Source organism: Lutjanus erythropterus, chromosome 21 (genome assembly GCF_056507025.1).
Source record: "Lutjanus erythropterus isolate fLutEry1 chromosome 21, fLutEry1.hap2, whole genome shotgun sequence".
NCBI classification, from domain to species: Eukaryota; Metazoa; Chordata; class Actinopteri; order Lutjaniformes; family Lutjanidae; genus Lutjanus; species Lutjanus erythropterus.
This window is the reverse complement of record NC_139337.1, coordinates 10,526,333-10,544,602: the sequence shown is the minus strand read 5'-3', so window position 1 is coordinate 10,544,602 and position 18,270 is coordinate 10,526,333. Positions and strand designations below refer to the sequence as shown.

Sequence of the window (18,270 nt, the reverse complement as noted above, 5' to 3'; positions counted from 1 at the left end):
ACACCAAAGACACAAACATCATGCAGTACATGCATTTAAAGCAAACTTAACTGCAAACTTAAATGCAAACTTCAAATTATATTTTGAGTTATAGTGTTGGATCCTCTTTACTGAAGCCAAAGACAAAGAGCTACATTTTCTTTTCAACCAGAGGGAACATGGATTTTTACAACAGCAACATTATCATAAACACTACAGCTGCTTTGAACCAGAGGCTGCTTATAGTACCAATCATTTTGATTATGATTGTTTTTTACAGTAATTTAACCAATTAAATCCTCCATTGGTCTAACAATAATTATTTTTTCTCTTGTGTTTGACTGAAATACCTTAATATTAAGCGCTCTGTTCTCAATTTCTGATGTACACTTCTGGATGATGAAGGGGATGCCGTCCTGACTGTTCTTAGCTGCCTGCTGGAAGTCAATGCCGAAGAGGTGAAGCCTCCCCTGGAGTTTCTTGTGGCCACACTGGATGGCCAGCGTCTCGAGACACTTCTTATGGCAGGCTAACGAACACTGCAAACATGATGGCACACGACTCAGTTATGAAAGGGACAGAGTTAGACATTTTTAACACTGTTTGTACTGCTGAAAGGCAGAGTTTAAAAAAAAGAAGAGATGGAACTGGGTTTTTCCCAGTTTAACTTCCTGATCATTATAGTAGCAGAAGACACAGAAGAAAATCAGGATAAAGCTTATAAGTTTAGTGATTATACAAGGCCGATCAAAATAATTCTACAAACAAACACTTACTGATTCTCTAGATTCTATGAAAGCCCATTTCGGACGTGATGTGATGAGAAACCTTGAAATAAGGCATCAGTATCTCTTAGTAATGACTTGGTATCACAAAATAATGACATACTTTCCTCAAACTAATGACTTAGTAAATGAATAAAAAGATTGCAACTGCAACTAATGTAAAAACAAACAAACATGAGATGATACATCCTTATTCAAAATCTTGAGGTGAAGCTACATGCTGATAGAAAACAGTGGACAGGCTTGTTTCTACGTCTCTGCAACTAAAGCCAATAAAACCATCAATTCCACTTGATTCCAAATCTTTACAGCCTAGGCACAAAACTATGCACCTAAAAGTAGTTTGTGAACTGCTCTTTCAATTAAGACCAAAAAGCCGACAAAAGAAGCTTCATATCGTTGAGCGAATGCCATGGAATGATTCCAGCACACTGCAGAGTTACATTCTTACAGCTTCATTCTTCCCCTGTCAATGTGTCGACCAGCGTTACATAACCGATCTTAAAAAAAAACAGAACAGTTTTGTTATCATATTGTGTATCTAATAAATATGGAAAGAAACTGGATCTAAAATAAACTGGCGGGGGGCACAGGGGTGATGGAGGCCACTCCTCAGAAGATGAACAAAAGGTCTTCAGTTTCCACTGCCCGTTCCCCGACTGAGACCAGTTGGTGGATTTGGTCTCTGAGGAGAGCTTGTGGCCAGTTTAAACGTTTTCCTTTATGCAAAGGTTTTGATGGGGGAAGAGGTGGTCTCTCCCTTTTGTTTTTGTTTGATCTTTGCTCACCATGACCGATAAAGAAGCCTTTGTGAAACTTTGGCACTTTTCATCTTGAACTTGTAATGCTCTGAATGCTGTGGAATCACTACATTTAATGAAGGTCCAAACAGACAATCATGGTTGGAAAAGAAACCTAAAAAGAAAAGAAACCAAGGTTACCTCCTCGCACTCTGCTCCGTGAAACACCACTAGGCTGTCGCACTCGCGACACTTGGATGGCGCTCTAAGCTTCCTTAGCTTGTGGGTTTGAGCAGCCTTGGACATCTGGGTGTTTCTAAATGGACCTGGAGAGCTGGCTGTTTCAATTACCATCTCACTTAAACCTGCAGAGAGAAGGAGAAACAAGGGACAAAGGGGATCATTAAAGGCCATATTCTTCTCATCTCAAATCTACCGTAGGAATACATTTGAATCTCACCGAGAAAAAGACTATAGATATTAAAGGGATAGTCTGGATTATATTTTAGTCTCCAGTTTGGAGAAGCACAGAGGGGCACCAGCATGGAAAATTAGCGATGAACTGCTGTGGACATTCTTCTTCATTCATTCTTCTTTTTTCTTTGAGGAAAAATTACCTACTTCACCTAAGGAGTTTGGTTGGTTTGGAGAGAGCGATATTTGCCATGTATAATGGTGTTTTTTCATGAAAAAAGTCTGTCACAAAGCAAAGTAAGGCTGTGAAAATATTCTAAATGTAGCATACATTTAAACTGGAGAGAGCAATATTTGGCATATAACACTGGTTTCCAAAAAAGGCCCTGTAAGTGGTTATCACTTAAAGTGATGATGATTACATTTTCAGGTGGATGTTTTCTTAAGTGCCTAAAATACCTTTTGTTACTGACCCTATTCACTGCAATACATTGTTTAACTTCCGTGCTGTTCCCCTCTCTGTTTGTCCTAACATGAAGCTACGGACCGCCATCTAGTCATACAACCCAGCTTCAAATACTCAGAACAATTCCAGTAACAGATAATGGTACTCAGTTTGACTCACCATTATCTGAGGGAGAAGGAGGTTCTCTCTCATCCAGGTCATCCGCAGATGACATGGTGCCGGTGGAGGGGGTTCTGGGTAATCTCCTCTTGAAGTCTCCTGAACAGTAAGGCACGACACACCAGTAAGTCCATATTCCCACTGTCATTTCAAGTCAATTCTGGTCAGTTCTGTTGTCTACGGTAGTAGGGGGAATGAGCAGTACTGAGGGACTGAAACTACTTTCTTTAATGCCCAACTAAAAAGGTGTGGTCAACTTCCTGTTGTTAATTAAATTCACAGTTGTAGATTGTTGGTGATTCACACTTTCAATTGGCCCAATTTGCATAATGCAGTTGCTTTTCTAATGAGCTCAGTACTGTAAGGCGGCTCATCAGGGATGAACTCTTACAGTCTGGGGCTTGGACGGTTAGTAGGTGGGTGTTATCGGTACAATTTACTATCCTCCCCCCAATTTCAACTTCCTCTGCCACATGCTGCTGCGTTTTTTTGTTTGTTTTACTTAGCATCACCTGCAGCCCTAACTGCCACAACCCAAATAGACTAACCCCTTTCAAAATGAATGAGAAGACTGGTGTTTTCACTGCAGCACTTCATTCTGTCTGAATGTGGCCTTACTGGTAAACTAGAGAGTTCTTATATTGGAACTTTTGCAAGAAACATTTCAATTAGGCAAGCATTTAATAAGTATGAATACTGTATGCCAAGCTTACTATAGATCCATTGTTATACCTTAATCTACATGAATCTGAATGACAATCTCCTCTGCAAACACTTGATGGAGGCCTGCCACGTCCTGATTTTTAGGAAGAGGATCAGCTCAAGGACATTTCACTGTGACACACACTGTATGTACTGTTGCACAGCAACAGAGGAAACACTGACAAACCCCAACTTGCCCCAAAACTACAATTTTACGTGTTTGTTTGCATTGTAGACTAACAGAGTTGCATAATGTTCAACAAAGAGGCACCACTGTCAGTGGTTGCTAAGCTTGATTCTTGAGATAACAGCAACGTTTCTTGCGTTGGGTGAACATCAAGTTCATAGGGAATAACATGTCTGTAAACCCCAGGGGCAATTAAGACAGTCAGCGCTGAGGAATGTCCCTCCTGTCTGTCATCTGCAGTGTGCGGTTTCTTTATCCCTGATGGAAGACTAATACACCTAATGTTTACAGTTAGGTGACAAGTAACAACAAGAGGAAACCGAGAGATTTGGCTTTCTAAGTTGTAATCATCAAAGGTGTGATTTCCTTGATAACTCAAATGTCACAGCAGGAAAGATTTATGCAGATTACAGCTGAGGACCAAAGTTGTTAGATAAATATCTTTCTAATATGCTGTGAAGTAAAACAAAGACTTTTACATACTATTACAACACAGTGTTTACAAAGAAAAGTAACCTGTCCATTAAACAACCTAAAGAGCATACATACTGTAAGGGATATAATGCATATGTTTTGGGGGTTTTTGCCTTGTTTTACTGATTAAAACTAATTTGTCAGGTGAAAAAAGCTAAATTCAATTCTATGGCTAAACAAAAGAAATTAAATCGGGGGTAGGCATAGTTTGAGGTAATAAACTCTAGATATGTAGCTGCTGTCTGACTGACCCTACCTGGGCTTGCAGTGGGTGAGTCCATTGACCGAGACTCGCTGCTCCCTCCAGCACTTTCCGAGTCGCTGCACATCCCTCCACCCTGGCTGGCTGAGGCCCAGGGACGAAATGGTCCCTGGATCCGAAGTGCTGGTTAGAAACAAATAAAAAAATAACATGTCACAAGTCACAATATTACAGCCCACACATGTTGAAAAAATGCGACTATTACATTTCTCTTCTGGGTTATATGTACATAAAATATTAAAATTACTGAAATCTTGGATTCCAGTTAAAATAATAGATTACTTAGTGACCCTTGAAATGAATCTCAGTCATCAACTACATACAAGAATTAAGTATGATGGCCAATTGACACTTATAGTATTGACCTATAGTATAGTTTACCTTAGAAGCTCACTATTGCTATCATTCCCGGCAAATGGGCCTGAAAGTTGTGAGCCCATTAGCCACTAATACACCCATTAGCCCAGTGCTGCCTAAAATGATCTGGGTGGATCCAAGTTGCACACAAAACAAAACAAAAGATAAAGATAATCAAAGGAAACTGTCCGTAGTTTAAAGCTTCTGTGACTTTCTCCTTTCAATTCTTATTATTTTTGCATGTTGCTCACAAAGCAGCTTGTCTAGTTTGTGGCTTGACTGCATTTTGTTCTTCTGAGACTGACGGGAAGCTGCTACCGCTGTCTGTTTTACAATGAAACTGTTGCACAGTGCAAAATAACTATCTTTTCCAGTGTGATCAACTTGTGTACCTTGGATGTCAGTGCTGCTGTTGGACCGCCTCTCTGCAATCTTGGTGTGTTGGGCATTGGTGGGACTGTCCACGTCATCTGCACCCAGGATGTCAGAGGTCACGGAGGCCTGTGACAGGTTACTGTGGGATGAGTGGCTGCCGGTGAGTGAACGCTTGTTGAAAGGCATCCTAGGGAGAAAAATGGGATGAGAGTAACAATATTTTCTTGTTCGTTAACTCATAGTGCCTCAAAGCTACAAAGGTTTACACAACAGCATTTTTGAAGGCTGAAATACAAATACTGTAAGTTTTGGACCTATAAAGTCTGATATTTTGTATTTTTATTCAATATCTTTTGATCTGAGTCCCAGCTTCCCAAAACGGCTCATCATTATGTGAATGTTGGCATATCGTATATGTTAACAACTGCGTTAACTCATAGAAAGTAGTATTTTTGGGGCATTCGTTAATCTACATGGGGACTGAGCCTGGCTTAGTTTTAAAAACTGTCAAAGTCCACACTCATGGTAGGAATTTCTTTGTTTAGACTCACTAGGAACAAAGGTGCTTTTCTCAATGCTTTTGGTTTTATTAAGCAAAACTAAAAACAAACAGTGAGGATTTTTGTTTTCATTTTTGGTTGCCTTTAGAAAAGTGATCAGTACCTCTAATTTGAGAGTCCTTGTTTGTTTATATTCAGGAGCACACCAGCCATTTTCTTTACAGTTTTCTTCACCCATTTCTGTTTTCTGTCCTAAGAAGTTAATTAATCATAAATACCCGATTTTATGTTGCTTCTCCTTCCCCCACAGGCTGGGTTGTAAAAATGAATTGTTTTATGATAGAAAACTACTGTTGATACGTAGTTTTTGTCGAAATATTCTTTGTGTTTAGGTGGAACATTGCTAATCATATATTTATATAGGTCATATTAAGTCAGTTTTATTTATATAGCCCAAAATAACATATTTGTCCCAGAGGGCTTGACAAAATCTGGATAAGGATAACATTTAAGAGGACAATAGTGAAATCTTGTGAGGAGCAAAGCATTCAATAACAGTCCTCTCTTCAGACAGTTTTAGATAGGATCTCTATCTGTGATTCCTATGTTGCCAAGTATATTTCCTAATTCCATCAGTGCTGAAAAGATCCCTGAATAATCATGATATCAGGAGATCAGCCCCACCTTACCATCAAAGACAGGGGTTAATTAAGAGAATAATGATGATTAAGTGACTCAGATGGGTTCGTGAATGGCTGATGCACAATCTGTGCCAACCATTGTTAACAAAGACGTCCCACTGTATCTCACAATATACAAGATGTAGGTCAGCGGTCTATATTTAACCTTTGAAGACCGCTGCTGTGGACGCATGTGAGCATGTGTGTGTATGTGTGTGTGTTTCATTTCCTCTCTCGCGAGCTGGATTCTTTTGATCAGAGGGATCAGAGTTGGGGGGTCGTGGGTAGAGGGAGAAAACTAAGGAAGAACAAAGCACTCTCTTATTTCCATCTGCGTGTGTGACCGCAAACCTGTGTCAACAAAACTCTCTCAAAAGGAAACCGATTTATTTGACCAAAGCCTTTAAAAAGACCTGGGTACTAAAAATTACCCACTGACCACTGTGTTTTTTTTATGTTCCTTTCAAAAACTGTATGTATAAAGTCTGAAAGCTACTAGAATATTTCACAGAGGGTTTGGTGAAATTGATGATAAGCCCACCGCCCCAGCTCCTCTCTCCCGTGACCGCAGTCATTTCCGCAGGAAGCCCTGGCCAACCCAATTGTTTTATGCTTTCCAAAACAAGCTTGCTCACTCAATCCCTCCACCTCTCACCCACTGAGGTCTACAGTACCACAGACCACCTCATTTCACTGTATTTACAACCTCTGTTTACAATAAATAAATATTTATGTTACCACATAATCCTGTGATGCAAGCTTGAAGCTGCTGATGTGAAATAATTTTATGATGATCAACACCTCATGTGGAGAGACTGAAACATTTTTCAGATTAATTAAATGACACTGAAATTGAAACTTTGCGGGACTGTGACCCCCCTCTGAGATCCACCACTTTAGCTGTCAAACAAAAATAACTTGGTTATCGCTGTTTGTGTTTACTTTCACAGATGTTATCAAGGAAATGACTAAGGAGGCGGACATACTTAAAATTAAGCACAGTCCCACAATAGTATGCAACAGATCTCAGATTTAAAGGGATAGTTTGGATTATCTGACAGTGTATTACGTACAGTAGATGTCGATAGACACACCCCCAGTTTGGAGAAGCGAGAGGAGAAGAGTAATGGCATATAAGCCAAACAATGTTCTACTGTGGACAGCTTCAGCAACAAACTGCATTTTAGCCACTTAAAAATGCCCTGACTAAAAAAAAAAATTATATCAGCTTTACTGTATGCTACATTATAATATTTTCACTGCTTTACTTCGCCAACATACAGCTTCTTCTAATGGGGAAACCACCATTAAATGACCCAAATACTGCTCTCCCTCACTCAAGGCAATCAGTCATTTCACCTCATGGTAAAATGTTGCTGGTATACTGCTGCCTCAATCTGTTAGTTTGTTTGTATTATTATGTGAGCAAAGTGAATCAAAACTAACCTTTAAAACACCATCATCACATACAGCCTCAATTCAAATAATCTGAACAATCCCTTTAATTCAAAGGTCACATTCCAGTTAGGTTCACGACCTGAAGATCGACTCTGCCTACTATGTAATATGCTGGACTGTGATTGGATTTGCGCAGAGTGCCTTACTGGTGACACTGTACAGTAAAACTTGCTGTTTGAATATTAGTCATAAAGATAAGAATGTTTATAAGCTGTCTGTTTTCGTTTGACACCTACTTGTGATTTTATGACACATCCATGTTCTCAAATTAGAAGATTAAATTTACTGCTGAGTTGTGTGTTTTGTCAGTAATGTAAAAATTTAGTCTTTTAGTTGACTATCTGCTTAAAGGGTAATTCTGCTATTAAAAGAGAATTAAAATTTTGGTTAGTTTGGATTCAAATGAACATGTTAAAATATCAAAGTCACACAACTACACAAACAAACTAGCTGATCGAGGCAGCAGTAGACCAGCAACTCCTGCATTCTGTGAGGTAAAATTACTGTTTTGTCAAAAAGAGTCTGGTGGCTTTGAAGAAAGCAATATTAACAGTGTCAGGGATCCTTTCAATAATGTTGTCAGACAAATCTGAACCTGTCAGTGGCGAAAGCAAGCACTTTCATTGGACCTACTTTAATTGGCCCATTTATCCAAAAGGATTAGCTTCTGGCTGAGGTGATCAGCTGCACTGGAATGTGGAATTCCAAAACCAAAAAGTCATTTAAACCCCAAAATATGTACAAAAATTAGGGCTCAGGTTTAAAAAAATATCAGAATTACCCTTTAAATCCCTTGTAAACCCCAAAATGATAACAGAAGCCATTGAACCCATATATTCCTCAGAAACAGCTTCTTAATTTCTCACCCTGTGTTTTGTGTGACAGCTGAATCAAATGAGTGCGACTCCAGGCGAGGCCCATCAGTGGGAAGACTCCTGACAAAGTCGATATAGCGCTGACCTGGTTCATACAGTTTAGCATTTTCACAGAGACTCTGGTGGTTGACAGGGAGGGATACGACCTGGGCCTGCTGAAGCTGGAACCAGTTAACCGTCACCTGAAACAAGGAACAAACATTAACCTGCGCATCAAGCAACAAGTGTCTCCTCATCAGTCTGTCGGAGGTGTAGGGTATTATTTCTGCTATTCAACTCGGTCTGAATTTTAAATTTAAAAAAAAAAACGTGAAGACTTACCGCCTTGAGGGTGAGGTCGCACTGCGAGACCATCTCTCGGATCTGAGTGATGATCACACTCTTGGTGTTGGCCAGGTCGACTCTCTTCTCCCCAACATCAACCTGACATGCTTTGCAGTGCTCCCTGGCCTCCTCAGCCTGCCAACAGAGGAAACACAATTCATCAGAATTCTCAATTCTCTGATCAGTTAAAAAAAAAAGAAAATAGTATGATAGATTTGACTCAAGGCATGTGGTCAGCAGCTGACGAACCAACAATGCTCATCAGCTCAGACCAGTGCCACAACAATGAGGCGTAAGTGATGGGAGGGGCTAATGATCTTGGGCATGAACTGCCATCTTTGGTATTGTTTCCTTAAGCCGAAGAAATTGACTACTCACCAAATAGATAACTGACATTTGACATTTTGACAATTCCTTGTTTGTTTATCATTAACAAAAAGGAAAGCTGAGGTTACAAGACCTTAACAAATGTCACAGAATATACACACTCTGACACAGCTAGCTACTGTTTAAGTGACAGTAAGCACTTTGCATAGAGCAATTGGGATTAGTGTTTGCGGTGTGAGGAGCCTGCTATGTGTTGATGGCATAAATATGGAGTCCAGCCCAGAATCCTTCTTGCAGATTGTTTCCATGCCTTTTCTGTCTCTCTGTACTTTCAATGTCCAATAAATGTCAACAAAATATATCATGATTATGTGTTAGTTATGTGCGTAGTGCTTTGGTTTCTGTTTTCTGTGTGTACTTGCTGCTAAATGTGTTTATGGTCTTGTTAACAACAATTATACTACTGAGTGAGATGGACTTGAAAGCAAATTTAAGTTAAGTAGATGAAATTATATCATGAAGACAAACTTTTATAGACAAATTAAATTCAACAGAACATTTCTTAAAAAGCCTACATGATGACTTCAGGGCCCACAGTAAACTATAATATACCAGATTAGAAGAACCACAGTCCCAACAGAGGAGGTGCTGTACCTTCTGCAGGGCCTCCTCCTCTAGCCTGCGTCTCTTCTCAAGCTGTTTGGCCGCTGCAGCTCCTCCTCCTCCTCCAATCTGCTCCTCCTCCAGCCGGCTGGTGGACACCTTGGCCTTCTCATATTCCTCCTGCCGCTGGGCCTGCAGCAGCCGAGCCTTCCTCAGAGCGCTGTCTGCCTCATGCTGAGGATGAATGCACATATTAGGTTCATACACAGACAAGCAAACATAATACCACAGATACAGTATGTGCAGAGATACGCCACATACAGGAAAAGTGCAAATTTTGCTGTCAGCAGTCTACCAGGGATTGATCTGGCCATTTTTCCTTTTTCTTCCACTAGATCTGTCCACTTAAATGTAAACCATTAATATATTAAATCAGTTCCCAGTGGTATACAGAGGAAGCTTTAAAGGTGCAATATGTAAAAATTATCAGCCAACTCATACTCCAAACAAACAGTGGGCAGCATATCACCAAAGTAACCTATGGCGATAACGCTCTGCCCGGTAGCAGGTCGCCATTAAAGAAAAGAAGAAGACCACAGTAACCTGCTGCTAACTGTAGCTGTCATTAGCTAGTTAGTTCAGACAGCAGTGCAACTAGTAGGAAAATAGGTGTAAGAATATTTGTTTTCTTTATATTTTCTGAGTTTATTTATTAGACACAAAAATGGTAAGAGAGCTTCTGGAAACTATAAAAATTTGCTTGTCACCCATATATCCCAGCTGAAACTATCTCTCTGCAACACAATACATGGATCAATCTTACATAAAATCAAAGTTGTTATTTCTTCATATTCTGTAAATAATTTCAGTTTTAATGTTTGAATGTTTCAAACTAAAATACCTACATGTTGCACTTTTAAAACACCAAGGAAATGCTAAGATTGTGATCAATATTAATTACTTAAAACTATTAATAACAGTTTTCAATAATGTAATAGAGCCCACAGTAATTTATACAGTATTACATGAATAATTAATGTTCAGTGATTGTTGTATTTACTTATAACAAGTGTGGGCGCTTAACCAGTAACATTAACATTAAAAACAAGCTGAATGTGAAATAGCAATTTAATTTACAAATGACTAATCACGTACAATTGTAGTGTTAAGGGGTATTAGCTTAGTTAATGATGTTTATTCTGTCAGAGGTGGAACAGAGTGAAGATCCTGGCAGGCTGCACGACTACATGACAAAACAAAGTATTTGTATGCATGTGTATAACCAGGCTTAGGCATCTCGAGAGCATTCTTGGACCGAGCCCCCAGGTCAGTGAAACAACTTTAGATTCTGTACGCATTTGTGTGTGGCCCTCTACAAAACGCAACCATCATGTCAATCAACTCACCATTTTCTTTTGCTCTCTCTGCCACTGCTCCTTGACCTCTTTTCTTAGTTTGTCCAGCTCATTCTTTCTGGCCAGGAGAGGCTGGAAAGAAACACAAAAACCCCACACACACAGTCAGTAAGTCCTTTTGTCTCCATTATACACCCAAAGGCCCATTTCAGAAATGCATCTTTTTTTGCTTTGTTGGATTACCTGCATGAATTTGTTGCTTTGGAGTACTGCTGCGGTGTGAAGTACCAGCTGGCTGTATTCAATGTCGTTTTTGAAAGCAGCCATGTACGTCTCACGGAAAGGCATGAATTCCTTAAATGAGGAAGAGGAAGTCTTAATGTCAGTCCCTAACAGCTATGACAACAAAAGTGTAATGCCGCAAATCAAATCAGCCGCAACATCTACTCACCTGTTGACTTGCAAGCGTCTTGGCAGATTCTGCCATTTTGGCGTAACTCTTTGCACACTCGATATCTGCAAATAGATCACTTTAAAGTTGACTTAAATTTAACAACATGCTGCACAGCGCTGTCTAATGGCTTTCAACTGTCATCTATGTGTGTGCGAATATTTGAATTGGGCTGCATTTTGCATCAATTGCTGGATCTTAAATACAAGACAAACTATATAAAAACATTTAAGTATTTTCTGATTCATTCACACCATGTCCTTGAGTCATGAGATGAATCTATAAAATTAATCAGTAAATAAAGCATTAACCAAAAGGGAAGTGTTAAACAAACGACGTGCATGTTTGCCTGATAACAAATGTACTGCACAGTCTGACTGAGAGCTTTGTGTCAGTGTGTTGACTGGCCAAGTGACAAAGTATTAGACTGAAAACCATTCATTAACTGGTGTGTCAAACAAAAGCTCTCACACTGCGCACTCAGCCTTGAGCCTGGATAAGACTTCATTGTTTCGAGTCCGTCTCAGGTGATTGAGAAAAAGTTCTCAGAAAACCGGTCCCTAATTAATCCACACATTTGTGGCTCTTGCAAAAAATGACATATATGAGTGTAGGTCCCAAAAACTGTAGTCAGAATTTATACTAATTAAAGACATTTTCAGCCACATGTTCCCAAGAGCTACGTTTACCATCAACCAAACAAATTAACTAAAAGCTGGAAAATTGTCCTATTTAAGTTAAAGAAAATTCTGACACTAAGGGGCAATAAAAAGCCAGGTAATTCTCTGCATGTAAAAAAAAAAAATCCAATAAGTCTGTCTCAGTTTATTTTCAAACTCTGTTTCAAAAATGTGTTTTGCTTGTTGAAGAGCAGATATCATTGAAAATGTTTTACTGGGTAATTTTTGAGGGAACTTTTTTGAGAGAAAAACACTGCATTTCAAACTGCTATTCAAACCAGAGTATTTTCAATGTCTTTTAACAGGTCTAAAAGATCAGGCGAAATATCACTGTTCATTGGCCCAAGATAGCCTGATACTGCTATTTTTCAGAACTTCAGACTACACCAAATATATAAAAAAGGTCTGTCCAAAGGCATTCATTAGTTTCTGACTCTGGGGAAATGGGGAAAACAGTATAAATTCCTGAATACTGTATCTCTGAATTCTGTCTTTAATCAAATCACACACTATCCTATGGGATCTCTTTTTGACAACTATTGTAATAACTAAAAACCACCCCTGAAAATGTTTGAAGTCCCCCTTGTGAGGTCTGCCTCCCAATTTAAAAACATTTGGTTTAAAGTGTTGTTGCTTTTTAAGACCCCAACATGAAAACATCCCATAAAGACAACCTGGCATGACAACCTACACTTAAGTATATAATGAAGCAAGTTAAATACATGCTCCATGACACGAACACAATGACATCTGACTTTTGGACTTCAGTGTGATAGGTGCTACTTAGCTGCTTCCTCCTTACATGTCAGACATACTTGTGTACTTATCCCTAACTCACCCATATTGAGACGCTTCTCCACCCATGCCAGCAGCTCTTTGGTGTACTTGGACCAGGCCTTGGCATAGAGCAGCGCTGACTCAACCCCGCTGTCCTGCCGCTGCAGCGTCCTGTCCACCTCTTCGGCCCGAACCGGCGGAGATGGCCCTGTGAAAACCACCGGAACCGCACGAGGGAGGTTATAGAAAACGGGCTTACAAAAGATTGGCTTATTGAAGACGGGCTTTAACATGACTGTTAGTGAACAACCCCCATGAAACACGCCTGTCATCACTGCTGGAGGTGCTACATATGTGTCAAGCTGACAACATATGCGACTGTGAGTCAGCGAGAAAAGCCCACACTGACCTTGGGAGAGCGTGATGGGGGTTAATACTATTTGAAGCTAATTAATGTCAACAGCAGACCGACTGCTGGATGTATTAATAAGTGGTTAAAGCGACTGGTCATCAAGACCCGAGAGCTGGTTGTGCTCTTACCCAAGATAACCCCACAAACACTCCAATGTGTGACACAGCACAACAACCCCATAACCACAGAGATGGGAGGTAACTAAGTACAAACATTTTGTTACTGTACTTGAGTAGATTGTTCAGGTATCTCTATGTTATATAAGTATTTATTTTCAACTTTTTACTTTTACTGCCTGCATTTTAAAACAAATATCTATACTTTCTACTTCTTATATTTTCAAAACAGACTCCTTACATTAGCTTTAATGAATTTGAGGGGAATTATTGATTATTTTTATTTTGCATCATTGCACTGCCTTCTCAACACCAAGACCAAATGTAACTTAAGTGGATGAGACAACATGACAATACCTTGTTGTATCCATCAGCATATATCACACATAAATCAAAAATGATGTAAAAGACGTAACAAGACAGAAACAACAAAAACGAAATAAAAAGACAAATCGCCACAAAAGATGTAACAAGACAAAAACAATTTAACAAAACAAATCAGACAGAAGAGACTAGATTGTGGAGAAAAAAAGAGGTTCAGTTAGCTTTACACAGATTTCAGAGTCTGCACTTTTCTCTTTTACTTGAGTAAAGAAGCTGAATCTGTACTTTTACCTTCACTAGAGTCTCTTTTTCACTCATTTATCTGTGCTTCTACTTGAGTACAGAATGTGTGTACTTTTGCCACCTCTGCATAACCCAGACTGGTAAAGCCGCAACAATAGGTCAGCTCATTTGTGAATGAACTTTTTTCCCCAACAAATCTGCCAGGATTAGTTTCCTCCTGACACTTTCACAGAGCAGCACCAGAGTACAGTAGCTGTGTGTTATAGAGAGCCGTCTTACCTGGCGGATCATCTTTCTCTGGACCGGATCCTCCAGATTCCACGGAGAGGTTCTCAAAAGACTGAAAAACAGACAGATGAAAAAAAAAATCTACAATGAAGAGGATGAATTTCCTACTCAAGGCACAGCACTGCACACTCTGCTTAAAACAAGGCTTATCAGAACCTTACTTCCTCTTTAGAGCACTTACAGCAGGAAAACAACAATACATAACAGCAATTCATCTTCTGCAAAGGCCATTTCAGGAACACACGTCAGCCTGCATGTGCTCACTTAACCCCTGAACTCAGGCTGGGTACATCCTGGTGTTCATGGGACACTGAATGAACTAATGACGACGGAGCTATATGAACACACTAATATCTTTCATTTCTGTGTTTTTTATTTGATTTTTATTTTTTAAGTACCAATTCGATAACACACATGTTGAAGTAATTAAGACCATTTGAACCAAACAATATGAATACCGTCTTACCCTGCTTCTCTTAGTCAGGGGGAGCCCCAACACTGATCCATTCTCTACATCTCCCATAAGGAAGTCAGACACTCTGAGGGAAAACAAAAATCAACAGGATGTGTTCAGAGAGGGTGAAACTGAGACAGATGAGGCACAGACAAGAATCAGCTTAAATCACCTTTGTGTTTAGTTTAAAAAGACGTTTGAAGGGGAACTCCAGCAACACAAATCTGTCATAAAAAACAGATTAAAAAAAAAACTGAATGGTCAAAATCGATGTAGCAGAGGTTGGTATATCATGACTGTTAGTCTCAAGCATGGGTTGAGCTCCAAAAAGCAAGTTAAAGCACAATGCAAGTTATAAGACCAATCCAAAGTAATGAACAAATGACATCATCAGAGTTAGTTTTTAACTTTGGAAAGCACCATGTGTTAAGTCTGTGGGGTACCCCTTTAATGTTGACGTAAAAAAAAACCCTTACATATTTGTTAGCCTGGTATCTGCACAGGAATGCTTCATTTATTTAGTTCTGACCAACTGAATACAGCTCGTCTCACCCTTCCCTTCCAAGCATGAAGGATAAATTATGGTGGCCGTGAAGGTCCTATTTAGAGCCATATTCGTTCTGGATTGCTGTATGACTGTTAAACATCGCATATGACAAACAGCCATGGTATGATATGAGGAGCTCATTCTAAGGTAATGAAAACACTTTTCAGGTGATAATACACTAATAAAAACATCCTTATGAATAATCCATTCTGGACATATTCGACCAATAGTTACCCTAAATCTTAATCTGGTCCTTTAAAATCTGCTATATAAACATGAATTGACCTACATTAATTATGTACTCTCCAAATTGACAATAACAGTTGAAAAAACCCTTGATTAAGGACAATAGTCCAGTCAACTTGTCTGCAGTTTAAAGAAGTTTGAGTTTAAAATGAACCATGGGAATTGCAATTACAGTGATGATATCATACTTACACATTGCCAAAGGTGAATGCCAATGTGTCGATAGCGGTGTAGATATCTCCGAAAAGCTTCTGTTTGTTCTCTTCGTTCACCTCCTTAAAGTTCACCCCTGTCAAACAGTGATGAAGTATGAATGAGTCAAGCTTTGGTAGCAAACCTAAACCCTTCATACTGAAGACATCCTGGATTGGCGCCATGGATATAGCTGCATTTTAGGCACAATTCTCATGGTATGATTCATCATCCTGTGCATGACGTAAAGGATGTAGTCAATTAAAATCTCTATTGAGTCATGCTGTACTCCTCAAATCACACAGAGAGCTAAAGAGGTGTACACTTTGTATCTCAAAAGTGCAGACATTTTAAAACTGAAAAGACCTTGAGACACATACAAAAACAACTTTGTACCTTCAACCAGAGAAGATAAGCAAAGACTGCAAGTGTGTATATTTGGCTGTAATCTGGAAAGGCAGTAGTTTCCTGCTTTAAGTCTAAACACGGTGATGACTGAGGACAGAATAGGGGAAAAACACCAGTGTAAATAAGGCTGTAATCAGTCTTCACAATAAACTTCCTGTCCTGACTGAGCAGAGAGAAAATAAACCAGGAGAGAGATGTTCAGAAAAATGAGACCAAACACCGAGCAATAAATCAGTGATGTCACTGACCACTTTGCTGCCTCCATGATTTCCTCAGTCTTTCCTCTCCACTAGAACAATGGAGATTTCTAGAGTTCAAACGGCGCAAACATTTTAAATAGAAAACCGAACATCTTTGGGTGCCAAGCTTTGTCTGATGACTTTGTTTTGAAAGTTTCAGCTGCAATCATGTCTTTGTTACAGAACTAGAAGAAAAGATTTAGACAAATTGGGAGCAGTACAAACCTATGTTTCAAACTAATCTTCAATGTGTTTAAATTCCTTAAGAAAGACTGCTTCAAAGCATAGCCTCACTCACTCTTTACCAGTCTTTCCAGACCAACACCTACCAAATACAAAGATGCTGCAAATACACATTGAATCCTGGTCTTTTGGAAAGACTTCTGTGAGAGGTATACTGTGCTATAAATGGCAAACCACCAATTACCCACCTCAAAACTTTCTTGATCATTTCTCTTATGTAACAGAAATAAGTCATCTTGAACAATGACAACCGACTACTTTGGGGTGACAAAAACGCAATTTCTCCGTCCATAAACCAAAACAACATTCCACTGAAAAAGTTACTGTTCTTTAGGGGATCCAGCTGTAGGTTCCTCCGTCCAGCAGAGAAATAAATCCGAAATAAAAATTCCTCTCTCAGACTCAGATACAGGAAGTGTTAAGGCCCTGTCAGAAAGGTGCAAAAAAAAAAAAAACCCCAACAGCACTTTGATGGGTTCCAATGTCCATGGGGCCCCAGGAGCCTCTTTCAACCCCAGCACAGCTACTGTAGCCACCACCATTCAAAGCACGCAACTCCCTTATGCCGTTACATCTCCTCCTCTTCTGTCCAGCCCCTACCCCCAACAGGACATCCTGAGCCTTGCTGGAATACAATGCCAGTAACTCGCTCAGGCCCCAACCAGTGGTCCAAACGTGGAAGTTACATCATCGGAGAAAAATGGTATTGTTTCAGCGGAAAAAGCTCAACACTGTCGAGACCCTCGTCAGCTGCAAAGTCCTAGGCAGAATCCAGGTCTCAGAAGAAAGCTTCTTCCAATAAAGACTAATGCGAAGGTGTTGGCAGCTTGGCGTGTGACTAGACGTGAGGTATCACAGGATGGAGGAAGTGACAATACTCCGCATGAAGAACTATGTGATCTAGTGTTTAGATATACTGTACCTTAGAGTGTAATCAAGGAGAAATGCAGTACTCAACTCGAAAGATTCACAGTATTCTCTCACCAGAAAAACTTCATGCCAGAAGAAAACACAACCTTTTGGTCACATGATACACCCCATTAAATAGCAGCATAACAACATTTTACATTTACTACTGATATCATGATATCACTGATGTGATACTGATATCACCATGACACTGTGTGAGGGTCAGGCAGTGAGTAATTCTGGCCACCTAGTGGCAGAAAAGATGTTACAGCACACTTCACTGCACATGATCGACCTTCTTCACAGCAGCCATGTTGATATGAAATAGTAGGGTAAAAACAGGAGTCATCGATGACAACCATTAACAGGGTTTCTGCAGGGTTCAAGAGCTTAAATTAAGACGTTTCTAAGACCATTATGAATGCAATTTAAGATCCATTCCACATTCATTCTTTCAAAAAGTGTATGATCATTAATATCTTATCAATTAATTAATATTCATTGATCTCTTAATGAAAGCCATTCCAAATCACATAATGTAAGACATTTTGTCCTCTCCAAACTTGAAGGTCCATGTTGTTGCTTGTGGTTTATTTTTTGGCTGTTTTGGCATGATCATTACAATATTTTTCCCCAAAATCCATTCAGCAAGACCAAAGTTGCAACTTAAATGCCAGTAATCTTAAGTTTGTTGTTTTTTAAGACCTGTCAAAATTGTG

The 18,270-nt window shown here is 39.5% G+C and overlaps 1 protein-coding gene across 1 annotated transcript in view; it reads right to left on the bottom strand.

The window, feature by feature from the left end:
- Positions 1 to 18,270, bottom strand: part of arhgap29a (Rho GTPase activating protein 29a) — a 44,777-nt gene that overhangs the window by 4,394 nt on the left and 22,113 nt on the right. Inside the window, exons 4-18 of the mRNA XM_084746812.1 lie at positions 15,753 to 15,849; positions 14,780 to 14,852; positions 14,305 to 14,365; positions 12,992 to 13,138; positions 11,474 to 11,538; positions 11,266 to 11,376; positions 11,074 to 11,154; positions 9,719 to 9,901; positions 8,735 to 8,872; positions 8,405 to 8,595; positions 4,918 to 5,087; positions 4,163 to 4,291; positions 2,544 to 2,642; positions 1,706 to 1,869; positions 330 to 518 (exon numbers count right to left, since the gene is read on the bottom strand). Coding sequence (XP_084602938.1) covers positions 330 to 518; positions 1,706 to 1,869; positions 2,544 to 2,642; positions 4,163 to 4,291; positions 4,918 to 5,087; positions 8,405 to 8,595; positions 8,735 to 8,872; positions 9,719 to 9,901; positions 11,074 to 11,154; positions 11,266 to 11,376; positions 11,474 to 11,538; positions 12,992 to 13,138; positions 14,305 to 14,365; positions 14,780 to 14,852; positions 15,753 to 15,849 — 1,898 coding nt within the window. The remainder of the gene's footprint in view (positions 1 to 329; positions 519 to 1,705; positions 1,870 to 2,543; positions 2,643 to 4,162; positions 4,292 to 4,917; positions 5,088 to 8,404; positions 8,596 to 8,734; positions 8,873 to 9,718; positions 9,902 to 11,073; positions 11,155 to 11,265; positions 11,377 to 11,473; positions 11,539 to 12,991; positions 13,139 to 14,304; positions 14,366 to 14,779; positions 14,853 to 15,752; positions 15,850 to 18,270) is intronic.